Below are 13,987 nucleotides of genomic sequence, written 5' to 3' on the forward strand. Positions count from 1 at the left end.
TATATAATTTATTAATTTATATTATAATATCATTATAGACTTCGGATGTAAATTTAAACTATTAATCATAAAAGCAATTAAATAGGAGTGTTTGATATTTTGGAAAAATGACATTTAAAAATTCAAAAAACTATACACCTTTGTTATGCAAATAACGTGTTATTTATTCCACAATATCTCTTATTATGGCACAAATAGTTGTATAATATTAAATGCTGAAGTTTTGTTTAATTTTGGAAGACGAACCATTTTTATTTAAGGTTATAGTTTTAATAGGTATATAAAGTCAAAATTAATTTTCGCGTATAACTAGCAATTATAATAGGTATATTACTTAATGTTAATAATGATTGATAGATCATTATATATTACTACAAATTCATTACAATTTATATGTATAAAATATAGTCTATACGTAGTAAAAAATGGAGTATTATGTAAAATCGTAAGGACAGTAAGGTATGTGGCCTGCTTTTTACTTATAAACTTGCTATAGGTACCTACTGAAAAAGGGATTGCGCTTTAAAGGCTGATTAGGTTTTGATCCATGTAAATATATTTACACAGATAGAAAACTTTCTACAGTCTGCAATGATTTTGATTTTCAATGTCTATGTGTCATAATATAAGTGTTTGAACTTTGAGCATTATAAACAAATCTTCAAATCTTAAATTATTGTCATTTGGTAATTAAATAAAAAAATCAAAGGTCAGTGGAGAATGTAGCAAGTAAAAAAAAAATTATATATCAAAATGTGATCAGCCTATGAGATATTATATTTTCGATAAGTTATATTTCCCCTGCAAAATGTGTAGGTACAGCTTGTATAAAAAACAAGTTAACCCATTTATGCCCAAGGTTATATATACTAGTTTGATATAAAGTTGAACAAGGTTGATACAGTCATTAAAACAGTTACCAGCCTGGTGCTCTACATATAGGACGCTGGGCGTAAATGGGATATGTTAAAAATGAATTGTAAAAGTTAATCAAAATTAACCTGAAAACAAGTTGACATTCCACAGTTAATTTATTTATTCAAAATGTATTATCAAATATTGCCTATATTTGATCCCTAGACAAATAGTCACGCGCGGGTCGTCTAAATGACGGAAAAGCATTTATTTAACATCATAATAATACAATAGATACGAGAAAGCAGGTGCTATTAAGACACGTAAAAACAGATAATATGGTAGTCTTATAATAGTATTTTTAATAGTTGCATCTCGAGTTTCAACTGTGATAGGGTTCGAGTTCAACTTATACCATATTACCAACAAATAATCAACATAGTATTTTATTTTTTATAAATTAATGTACGGTATTTATAAAGAAAACGGAATGCATAAAGAAAAGGCGAACAAATCGTTTAGTACAATTTCAAAAAAATCTCTGTTGTTCATAACTGTTCCGTTGGACGCCACTATTACCACTGTTCCCGCTGCCTATTATCACATTTTCCGAGTTGTCGCCAACGATATCGATAATGTCTTCGTCGTCGTCATCGTCCACACACCGGCCGGCGTCTTCGTCGTCGTCCACGTCTATGTCGTCGTCCACCTCGGACATCTCGCCAAGATCGTACCGCTGTTGTATGCAGCTGTTGGCGGCCAACATCGGTTCGCCGACTGCCCCCCTGACACTTCGGTGTCTTTCGCCTTGGACACCGACGTCTGTCGTTGTAGTGCCGCCGTGGGCCAAACTCTTGGACGAAAAATCAACCGGGTAATCTGGAAAACAGTTAATAGAATGATATTATAAAGAAGTGGGAAGAACCAAGAAGAATGATAACACGCATAATTCGAGACTGTAAGGTGGGCAATATAGACAGAGACTACATAACCAGATCCTAACGGCGAGTGTGGAAAAATACAAACGAAGTTCCCAATATTATCAGAAGGAGAAAATATGAACGATTTTGTGGGACAAAAACTGCGATTACGATTACGATTGTGGAGTTTTGGGAAAAATAAGGTTTAAAAAAAAATTTATTTTTCCCTTGAAGAAAAAAACATTTCATCATGAATATGGTAACATCTTATGGTATACTTATAAGAAATCATTTTAATATTACAGAAAAACTGCACCAGTCACTTGAAATATGCGTTCATGTCCAAGTTGTATTTCCTCCTCTCTTTATCTACAATATCCTATCCTACCCTTTATTTGTTACTGATTTATTATCATCTGTCATCCTTAATCAGCTGTTACGTATTCTTATTGAGAAGGTTAGGTTAGATTTGCGTGGTGAAGTGTGACACAAATTGTCGACAGACCCTCAGCCTTAAGACATATTCATGTCAAAAAGAGAAGAACAGCCAATCATTTTTTGAAAATTATTTGAAAGGAACGACGAAAACGTCAGTAACTTTATTTCTACGACGAAATAAACAATCAATATGGTAGGTATAAACTTAAAATTTTTTAACGTAAAATAACAAAAAATAAAATATAAAAACATCATTGTAAAAACAATACCTTCTCAGCTCCGAATCGAAGCTAAAATAGATACTGCTCAGAACTATTTAGTTTAAATTGATAAAAAGTATTTTTAAGTTGTCAACTAACCGGTAGACATTGATTTGTTGGCACTAGAAAGCTGACTACCGTCGGTGGATTTTTCTCCACTGATAACCGTGTCGTCGTTCACTTTTCGCAATTGTTTTTTGTGTTTCATACGGCGATTTTGAAACCACGTCTTCACCTACACAGACATTGTTTTATTTACAATGTTTACATCATATTTGTTTATGTACATTGTTTTCGGTTAAAGTACACGTGGTAGTCGTTATAAATTTATAAATTTGTTGATAACTTTCTAGATCCCAGTGAGAACTTCGGGAACACTGTTAAATAAGGTACCTACAACGTTTCCCAATTTTGTAAATTATGAAATTTTTTTAACATGATTAATTACATTTACCTTAAGTTTAAGTTAAAATTTAAATATTTTATACGTTTGCATAAATAAAACTAAAATAAGTATAAAATATTTGTGTAGAAGGTATAGTAAAAGTGGACTTGACCCATTTCTGTAGTTAGAGATTCAACTATGGGTTATGCTACCTTACGTATTTAGAAAATAATTATTTTCAATTGTATTTAGTTTTTGTTTACCTGTGTTTCAGACAGTCTGAGTTCGGTAGCCAGTTCGACTCTTTCGGGTGTGCTTAGATATCTTTGCACTTCGAATCTTTTCTCCAAACCGGTGAGTTGTTGGTCAGAAAATACCGTTCTGGCTTTCCGTCTGCGGCACAATCTTGAGCTCAGTTGACTATGTCCGTAGTCGGCGCGTGTAGCCCATATATTACTAAACGGCAGGCCTAATATAAAGTATTAAATTATTGTTCTTTGCTAGATAAAAGGATTAAGTTTTGAAGTAATACTATATGATAATCAAATTGCATCAGGTTATCAAAATGTATATATGCCGAAACCATTTTAGTTATCACATAGTTAACATCAAGTAACCTTCCTGGAAACCTGCCCAGACGTCTTAAAAGTAAATGAAGGGCACAGGGGAAAAACGGTATTTGTCACATTATGAAAATTTTAGAGTATAGCAAAAACAAAGTTCGTGAATTCCTCTACCTCTTACATAAGAACAAAAAAAATCACATTAAATGCTACTCTCATAATAAATGTATTAATTTAAACAATCTGTTGACATAAATAAAAAAAATTATTGGCATAAATTGAAAAAAACTATTTGAAAAAAAAATTTCATAATGTGACTACTACCGTTTTTCCCCTGTGCCCTTCAAATGGTTCGAGACCTAAGGTATTAATTTATTAAATATTCATTTAAACGTGTTATTCTAGGTATTTCTTTGTGAGATTTCCTACCATGTCACTCACTGTTAATTTTTATTTACAGTTATTTTGCTTATTATACATTTTTTTGTACAGATTGTAAAAAAAAAAAAAAAATACAAATAGTCATTATTATTAAAAAAAAAGCTTAAGTCTGTAGAGGTAGTACATAAATCAAATGAAACAATCGAATAAATAATGATATAATTGAGAAAATTAACCCTACGTTTGGCGGGTGGTCTACAGTTGAAGACCAGTTCCACTTGGTCACATTGTGACTAAGGTAAGAAATGTTCGCCAGTCACATTTTATTTAAGTGTGACCGAAAATCAGGTGACTAACGGAGAGTTAAATCAGGTTCACCTAATTACGGATAAGGTTGATAATTTGTCAGTAGTAGTTAAAGCTTGTATAGGTAATACAGCTCATAACACTATGTATGTATATATGTAAAAATGTGTAAATTAAAGGACAATACATTAGTGTGCAGACCTATATAGATACGTTTCCTTCAATGGTAATAGTGTATTTAATGAAATTGCAAGACTTTATTTTTAAATCTATACATGTATTGATGTGTTTAATGTTTTCTTTTAACTCAGACTCAGAATCTTTCACTATGAACTATTAAGATATCAATTCATTGTATTAGTACAAGATTATTTAGGTTTGAAATAGCGAAAAGCCAATAGCTTTTTGATAACTTAATAAATTGCACGGTATTAATGACTCGTATACTTATAGTAGATTCTAAGATCTAGTCATGGTAAAAAGAGACTACGGTGTAAAAATTCCTCATTATATGAAATCGAATAGTTATTATACATAACATAGGTAATTCGATTTTTATAGGAAATACAATATAATTTCTTCGATTAATGATTTGATATTTTAATTAATAATAACAATTGACGTATGGTCGTTCAAGTTACAGTTACAGTTTATTCTATGTTCGGCCTCCTTTTACTTAAATTAGATAAAGTTAGTTAGTTTCATTCAAAGCGCATATAAGGCATTTTTTTAATTCAAATTTAGAGATTTTTTCCTTTACAAATACATTGTGTAACTCGAATCTCCTCTCTGTCATTAAGATAACTTGTAAAATTTTTAAAATACAATTTCGTAAACTTGCTTTTATATGAAGCAAAGTGATACTTAAATAGTTTATTAACATTGTGCAAACTATTTAGTTTAGATTAAAGCATAAGATTAAATTTGCTTTTAAAACCAAAATATAAAATATTATATATACGAAAATACAATTTCGTAAACTTGCTTTTATATGAAGCAAAGTGATACTTAAATAGTTTATTAACATTGTGCAAACTATCTAGCTTAGATTAAAGCATAAGATTAAATTTGCTTTTAAAACCAAAATATAAAATATTGCTTATCAAAAACCAGATAATTCACAATTTTGTAATTTTTCAGAGGTAAAAATAAAAATATATATCCCATTATATAATGCATTTTGTAAAGTCTTTGCATTAAATAATTAGCACCTAAGAGTTATCTTGTTTTTGCACCAAACCCTTCATTTTTATTCACAAAAATGTCAACATACCTTGGGGTGTGATGAAAAATGGTTCTGTAATGGAGTTTTTGTGCATGTAGTGTGTTGGATAAGATAGATAAGGAGAAGCCATGGTTGATGGTAACATTGAAAAACATTCTGGGCTTCGTGGCATTTGATGTCGATTCCTTTCATGACTTGCTATCTGAAACTAAACAGGCAATTAATTATTATTTAGGTATAGTAAATAAAAATGTCTACGGGCTATGGGCGAGAAAATTTCTAATGTGCTCATGGTTTGTTTCTGTTCATCCTAAGAGGCGGCTAAAAAATATCTGGACAAGTGGACAACAATACCTCCAGTACTGGCGATAGATAGGTGCTACAGTAGTGGGTACAGCTAAAGATTACAATAGTAGGCCATCTAAAGCTTCTTATACACTTCGAAGCGGATGGCAACTGAAAACCACACTATTACCATTCTTAGTTAGACTTAATTATGGACCTGGCAGAGAAAAAAATAAATCGGAAGGTAAAAAGCTCTCAAATTGGGTATTAGGGTATTAACTGCCCAGAAATCTAAAGAAGAATGAAATAAGACGAGAGAAACAATAGAAACTTAGAATATTATAATTTATGACAATGGTTATTAGGTTGGAAAATTAGAAAAATTAAATTTGGAATAAAAAGTTTGAGAATATAAATACCTACGGATATATTAAAATGTTTTTTTAAAGAAAATAATACACGGTGTAAGCGCGTAAAAAACAAAAGTGAGCAAATACTACTTGATGCCAAATATATTGAACAATGTTCGAAAGAGTATATAGAGGACCTGTGGATGATATAGTGTTAGTGGGGGAAAGTCCCTTTAAGAGAAAGGACTGAGTATTAGTAGGAGTATTAGTGTTTGTTATAGGGAAAGACAGGTAATGCAGATGGGTGATGATGAAGTGTGTGAGGTTGATAGCCGATAGGTTTAAGTACTAAGGATCGGTAGTACAAAAAAAAGGCGGGTATGAGGAGGACGTGAAAAATTGGATAAATTAGTGGATAGATTAAGTGGAGGGAAGCGTCAGGTATTTTGTGCGACAGGAGAATGCCTACAAGATTGAAAGGTAAATTTTATATGAAGGTAGTGAGGCCAGTAATGTTATATGGGTCGGAATGTTAGGCAGTAGATAAGGAAACTAAACAGAGAATGAGTGTAGTAGAGTTTAGAATGCTAAGATGAATGAGTGGAGTGACTAGGGAGATTTGAATAAGAAATGAATACATAGCGGGAGTCTAGGAGTTGTATCAATTGTGGGAAAAATGAAAGAGAATAGGTTGAAATGGTTCGGCCACGTTATGAGAAGAGATGAGGCGGAGACAGTGAGAGTTGTTATGAAGATGAATGTAGAGGGAAAGAGTGGAAGACTGAAGAAAAGATGAATAGATGGAATATAGAGTAATATGAGGGTAGTTGAGATGATTGAACGAGATGTAGGAGATTGAGCTTTATGGATGTGTAGGACTAGGATTGCCGAGTGTAGTTGGGAGTGTAAGGCGAAGATGAAAAGAAAAAGGAGATGCTTACTATATAAATAATATGGAGATTTATTATTACAGGCTATATACAATGGTGTTTTTGTTTCAGTTGGTGGCTGGTCCATTTGACGTTCTTATTCTCGTCAAAGTATATTATATAGGATAGAGTACGATGTATAAATGCTATTACTTTGTGATATTTTAGTGTGTATATTTAAGTTTTTTAAGCTGAAAACAAATCAGATGGAAGGGATATAACTTGTAATATCCGGGTTTTTTTTTAGTTCTAATTCAATTTTAACCAAAATTTATTACATCTCTTCAATTATTGAATATATAATAGGTAACAATATTAATGAAACAAAAACAATATTATGATAATAGTAGAATTTGATTTAAAACAGAATTATACGGGGTTATAATTATGAATAAATGGCAATTGGCAACCCTAAGATAACGAATTTTAAACTCAAGTAAACAAATGTTAATATTTAGGAAGTATAACAACATCAGATGAAAGATGCCCAGAGAAAAAAACAAAAGAAAACTGGACAAATTAAATAATTATTTATTAAGAAAAAGAAAATTATGATTACCTATAGTAGTTATAATAACTATACTATTATATTCTATTATTATATAACATTATAAGAACTTATGTATGAGTGTGGTTTTAAATGGCTATGAAACGTGTGTGATAAATGTAACAGAGAAAACAAATTCCTAGACTTTTAGAGTCTTAAGACCATTATGATGTGGCGCTAGAGATGTACGGAGAGAATCATCTGGCCAGACAGAAAAACTAAGAAGAGGTTCTGGCTCAGGTTGGGGAAAAAAGAAATATTATAAGCTCAATGAAGTAAAACCAATTAAAAAAAATTACCATATTTTATGACATGGGAAAGAATCGCATCGCATACTAGTTAAAAATGCTGTAGAACATTTGCCGGACGATCTAGATATGCATATTATGTCTCACTATTTAAAAAAGGGTTAATACTTACTTATGTTTAACTAAAAAGGTTAGTTGAGGATATGAAACAATGTTTTACATTAAAAAAATGGTCGGACGTAAAAAAATAGTAAATAAAATACCACAACCTGAGAACTAAATCAATAAATTTATTTAAATAAATAAATATTTACAGCATGTTTTAAATAGTTTATACAAGACAGGAAACAGTGGCACTAGATTAATAATTTAATTTGGAAACCACAATCATTCATTTGAGCATAGTCGACGATTATCGTAATATTATAATATTTAACTATATATCTTAAATACATACAAGCTAATTTATTGATACTAACATAATATAGAAATTCTAAAGAGAAATGTGCCTTTAAATTAAATTGAATTGCGGTAACGCTTTTCGCAGTACCTATTAGATATATTCGGGATCAGTGAAACGTATTATTATTTTTTATGTATTTACTTATTTAGATTGTAGTTATCAGTGTAATTTACTACAGTTTATAATATGATGGTTTTTGCTTTTGTCGTTTAACGGACAAAGCAGTTTAGTAAACTGCTTTGTCTGTTAAACTGAGTTTACTTGCTCATTCTCGCTGATTTTATTTTTATGTTACAACACGTTTTAAATATACATTTATTTGTGGTTTGTACTTCCTAAAGTTTAAGGATCACAGATCGTATTGTCAATAGTCCGTATTTGGTCTTTTTAAAACTTACTCGAGATTTGACTTTATCTGTGCACAAAGTTGGAAGTTCACTCTTTTTCATAGTGAATAGTATTTTAAATTTGATTATTAACACATTATCTATACGTAATAATTTTGGCGACTTATATGTACCTATATACGATATATTTTTCATGTATTTGGATTTCTAACGTCCCCCCAATTAATCAGGACTTGTGTGAGGGGAACCAGGGGGGCGAAAACGTGTCTTTGGCAGTGTTGGGGAATTAAATTCGGCTCCGTATAGTACGAAGTATAACGCCTTATATCACTGCGCCACGCTACACACATTGCGTTATAAACACTAATAACTATAAGTATAATATTATGATGCATACCTCGGGGTTGGAACGGTTGTTTTTCGACCGGAACAATATGTCTTCAATGAGAAATGACGTGGAGTGTCCGGGTGAGGATTTCCTCTGATTTTCTGGCATCTTGCAGCGGTCAAGCTAGTTTGCCCAGTTATGCAGTGCAACAGGATTTTCTAATGACTGTGTTTTGCCTGTTATACTGCAACAGTGCGTATCCTGGTTAGCCGGTTAACGTCGACTGTCCCTCGATAAACTGACAAATTGCTCGGTGATTTACGCGGCACTTATGCGGTAGCCCGGCAGCATTGTATGTGTATCGTCTTGGCGCTTACAGCACCCCTTCGCGATGCCCGTCCCTCGGCCGCGCCCCATTGGCCTCATCGATCGACGTCGGAATCGCGGCATTGGTGCTTCGGTGGCCATACTGGAATACCAGGAGGGTAGGACGCGCTTTGTCGATATGTATGTTTTATATCCATAAACAAGTTTGGATTGCCGGCAATTAGGTGGGTAAACGGGGGGGCCGTAACGCCGAGACGGACGCGGAGGTAGGTTGTCATCTGCAGGGGCCAGGGAGGACTTTTGGTGGAGGATGTAAGGTAAAGGCCGGAGAGTGTGGGGCAGGGTAGTCGAATGAGGCCTTTGTGTGTCGTTATGAGATACTCCGACTGAATTAATGAACGCCAGAGATAAAGAGTAAAATACGGTTTTTCGATTTTCAGTATACATGAAAAACTTTAAACGCTTTCCCCGCTTAAGCACAATAATGGTGGGCACACTTATACTCATCCGTCAGCGCTGATCGAGTTTTAACAACGATAAGGCCGCCGTTGTCATTAGCTCGTACTTTCCGTTCGTTAAAATGTCTATTAAAAACTACTTACCGGCTCTGCCTCAACAATTTACGTATCACGGAGGCATTTTGAAATAAATAACTTATTAACCTGCTCGTTTTGCCATTTATTCATTTTAGTATTATTTCAACGAATATCGCATTACTATACTGTGTATACAAAAATTAATGCATTTTTATTCATTACAGATGTATCTAAAATCACGGTTCACCACGGTATCATTAACAAAGTTAATGTTAGCTTTGTTATAATTAGCGGATTCGTTTATACAATTTTATATTATTAGACTGTTGCTGATTGCAATTTATTGTGTACTCATTAATTACAATGCATTTACAATAATTGCTAAAATCGCATTCATCAATCTATAATTAAATAAACCCGTAGATGTATAATGTATTATGTAACTATAGATTTATTATATTCGAGTTAAATATAATTATTTAAATTTAATCATATTTAAATTATACTACTTATTTATATAATTTTAGAATCATAAGTGGACTAATATTCAAAATTGCAGAGTAGATCTCATTTCATAGTGAAATCATAGATAATTCGGAGAATACTATATTAATATTATTGATTTTTTTTATGATGTAAAATGGGAGAGTTGTGCACATAGTAAAATCTTTTGATATTTAAAGTAGTGATGGGAATCCGAAAATCCGGATTTCCACAAAAAAAACGCTATTTAATCTACTTATATATAAGTGTTAAATCATTTTACAGTATAAAGCTATGTAGCTAAGTAAAATATTTTTGATGAGCATTTAAAAATAAAACAAAAAACCAAAAAGATAAACTGCTTTTGGATTTCGAATTTGTTAAAATCCGAAAGCATTTTATAGACAAAGTTGAGAGTTTTTTTTAAAAATTTTCATTAAAGCATTTTACTTAGGAACGCATTTTTATATTGAATTAGTATTTAATATGTATAAGATTTTCAAGTGGCTTAAATAGCGTTTTTTTTAATAATCCGGATTTTCGGATTCCCATCACTAATTTAAGGTAATATATCTTTTATTATTTTAGTTACTCTTATATTATAAAAAAAGTCATAATGTACAATGGTCGTAGTATACAAGGAAAAGGCAGAGGAAAGGTTATTTGTATGGTATACTCCACTTGTATGATATAAGGCAGAAAATATAAAATGTATGTTATCAGTACTTGTCGATTTTAGGAACTACCAGACGTAGCTGTCAACTTTTTATTATTTTTTTATCAAAAAATAGTTGTCAATAATTCAAGAAGCTGTTCCTTTTTAAAATAGGCTATTTAGATTTCATCATAAGTTCACGCTAGATAAGGCTTAAGTGGGCTTAGCTAGTTTTGAATTTAGCAATCCTACTATTGTTTACGTTTCAAACATTAAGCTATATCCACCTTTCTATGATAATATTATGTTAATATGGAAAATACTACTCTACTAGTATGCGTGATTATAATTAGTAACTACAGTCTACACGTAGACGACCCGGCCTTATTATAATAGTATAACACACAATTGAAAGAAAACGTGCTTAAGTTATACCTACTAGCACAGTACTTGATCATGGTACAATAGATCGTTTTAATTGCATGGGAACGGACCATATAAAGTGTGATAAATAACACATAAAAACATCTTAGCGCTACATTTATCATTAAGTACAATTAAATTTATTAACACACGTCTTTGTAAACATTAGTTTTATCGAGTGTTTTACCCGAGCATTCCGTGCTTTATCACTCTCAAGTGAATATTTAATGAACCTCTAAGGCATAAGGGGTTGATGTTGGCACAATGGACGACCGTGGTTCTCGTTCCGATCTGCTATCTTCGCTTGTAAATAAGTATTTCGCTCATTGTCTCTCAATTAAAATGCGCCTGAAAAAACATTTTAGCCTATTCAAACGTTTAAATTTTGAAAACATTTAATTATCAATTATCACCATAGGCGTAACTAGGTCTCTGAACTAGGGAGGGGGCTACAGTCCTAGCTATTATTTTCCAGAATACTTTCGAGCACTCCCGTGCGCCCCTCGTGTACAGTCACCTTTTATCACGGGCCACTCCATCTCTCATATGGGTTTAATAAGAAATACAATTTTTTTTTTCATGTTGTTTTTATATAATGTGATATCAATTTTTCACATTTTTTTTTACCCTCTACTAACTTAGTTTTTTTGATAGCAAAACTTTTGCTTTTAAATTGAAAATAATGTACTAAACATTTTGCCTGGTCGATAACCAGTTTCGAATAACTATTTTTGAAGTTATTAAAGTTTCATTAGGGAAGGTGGAGTGTAGAATTTCTTTTATCTGCGCGCACTTTCCAACCGCACTTTCCCTCCAATCCTAACTCCTGAACTTATAACTATAATACTCTTATAACTATACATATATATTTTTTAATTATAAAAATAAATAAAGTAAATTATAATTTGAGTTTACAATCATTTTTATAAAATTCATTTATTATATTTACTCAATTTTTTTTTTATTAAATACCTTTCATTTAATGCATAATACAGATAGCTTAAAAAATCTACCTTGTGAAATCTTTGAGTGAATATAGTTACGAACGCAACGCATTACTGAAAAGGATCTTTCACAGTATACTCCACTAATTGGTACAGAGAAAGCTAAAAAAAGTATTTTATAAAAATTAGGAAATTTCAATTGCTCAACGATATCCTTAAAGGGATTGGATGAGGGTGGTTTTTAAGGGAACTATATAGGCCATATTTAAGAAAAAAGTGGTTTTTAACAAATTTCGACAATATCAATTTATTTTCAAGTTAAATTGTATAAGCTTCAAGGTTTAATTTTTAACTTATACGCTTTTTTCTACGAGTAAAAACCATTTTGTTTCTACAAGCAAAAAATTTAGGCCTAAAATCCTGGCAAAATTACACATATAGTAGGTATACTTAAAATTAGAACGATATGATTTTAATTCTATAAAAATATTCATCGTCTTTTTTTCCAGGTTACCGTGGAAGTCAATTTTTAATAACTGTTTCATTTGCTTAAAAAATACAAGGGGTGAACACTACAAATTTAAGCGGTACTTGTGTATTATACGGACCTCCCCTATTTACATTATTATCAAAGAGTAATTAAATTAAACAATCCATTTTTCAAAGTAGGCAAAAGTTTATATAATAAGGAAATAACGAAATAAAAAATGAATCGGTGTCCTTAACAGATTGTCAAAAATCTGCGATGTTGTCGGCGAGTAATACATCAAACACATCGTTGCCGCTCTCGGTTACTGCTGAACACCACATATACTTGGCCAAATTGCCCAAGTACGGAATACTTTCTAATAAAATAGCTCCTATACTAAGTGTAATCAGACATGGATATTTCGCGTCTGAAAACCAAATATGTTACCTAATTATTATTATGATTTGTATAGCCTATATATATATGCGATATAGGCTACAAAACGGATAAGACATTTAGTTTATTATCAAGTTATTAGCCAAATATGTTTAAACGCGCTATTAGCCACGTTATTCAGCTCGTTATTTAAGCGCATAATATTTTAGCTTTTTTTCGCGCATTTATAAACAGGAGCCTTGTTAATAACACTATACTATAATAGAGTGTATATACGTGACTGTATGACAGCCGCTAATTGACAATTTTGAGGTTGCCATTTAGAATAAACGGCGGCGTCACTCAAAGGTCATGTTTTCAATAGCAGATGTAATCGCTACCAGTATAGCTGACATTTTCGCGGCAAGTGACTTTTAAATCGGATTTCCTATTATTGACATCGGGCTAAATTAGTTTTAAATAAATGTCACTTTTAGCTTTAATATTAATATTAAGTTGGTTGGCGACTTTAACATTATGTAAAATCGTTGGAAATTTAAGTTAATGCCAGAACTATCAATAGCTTATAGTAATAAATGTTCTATTTGTTTAACTGATTCTGGAATACATACTTTATTCCTTAATTATAGACTACAAGATTCCATTGACAAACTTACAAAATGTACAAACAACGTCATAGGTCATATGACGTGTTCTGAAAATAGATAACATTAAATCTAATATTACATAATTTTGCTTCCTCAAAGAGGAAGCTATGGTTCCCTGGAAAATTTGTAATTTAAATTCGGGATGGGAGTAAGACCATAATGTATTCTATTGAAAATAGACCAACTTGGCATTCTGTCCGTGTATAATATGTGAGTATATTATGTTGGTCTGTGTAATTCCTGTGTCCGTCGAAAACAACTATGCGGATTCGAATTT

At 31.8% G+C, this 13,987-nt stretch overlaps 1 protein-coding gene across 1 annotated transcript; it reads right to left on the reverse strand.

Annotated features, from left to right (window-relative positions):
* Window positions 1-433: 433 nt before the first annotated feature.
* Window positions 434-9,147, reverse strand: LOC126845766 (brain-specific homeobox protein homolog). Its single transcript, XM_050584651.1, has 5 exons — window positions 8,900-9,147; window positions 5,382-5,541; window positions 3,122-3,327; window positions 2,573-2,708; window positions 434-1,734 (listed from the first exon to the last, which is right to left on the reverse strand). Exons 1-5 carry the CDS (start codon window positions 8,996-8,998, stop codon window positions 1,385-1,387), a joined length of 951 nt encoding a protein of 316 aa, XP_050440608.1. The 5' UTR covers window positions 8,999-9,147; the 3' UTR covers window positions 434-1,384.
* Window positions 9,148-13,987: the final 4,840 nt, after the last annotated feature.

Source organism: Adelges cooleyi, unplaced genomic scaffold, assembly GCF_023614345.1.
Source record: "Adelges cooleyi isolate 19-005CV unplaced genomic scaffold, UGA_ACOO_1.1 ACOO_flye_CR_arks_rails_tigmint_CR_PRNA_8, whole genome shotgun sequence".
Taxonomy (NCBI): domain Eukaryota; kingdom Metazoa; phylum Arthropoda; class Insecta; order Hemiptera; family Adelgidae; genus Adelges; species Adelges cooleyi.

Coding starts and splice junctions, on each gene's coding strand:
- LOC126845766 (XM_050584651.1), bottom strand. CDS start 8,998: ATGCCAGAAAATCAGAGGAAATCCTCACCCGGACACTCCACGTCATTT. Junction 5,542..8,899: donor ACAACCGTTCCAACCCCGAG/GTATGCATCATA, acceptor TTGCCTGTTTAG/TTTCAGATAGCAAGTCATGA. Junction 2,709..3,121: donor TCAGACTGTCTGAAACACAG/GTAAACAAAAAC, acceptor ATGTCTGTGTAG/GTGAAGACGTGGTTTCAAAA.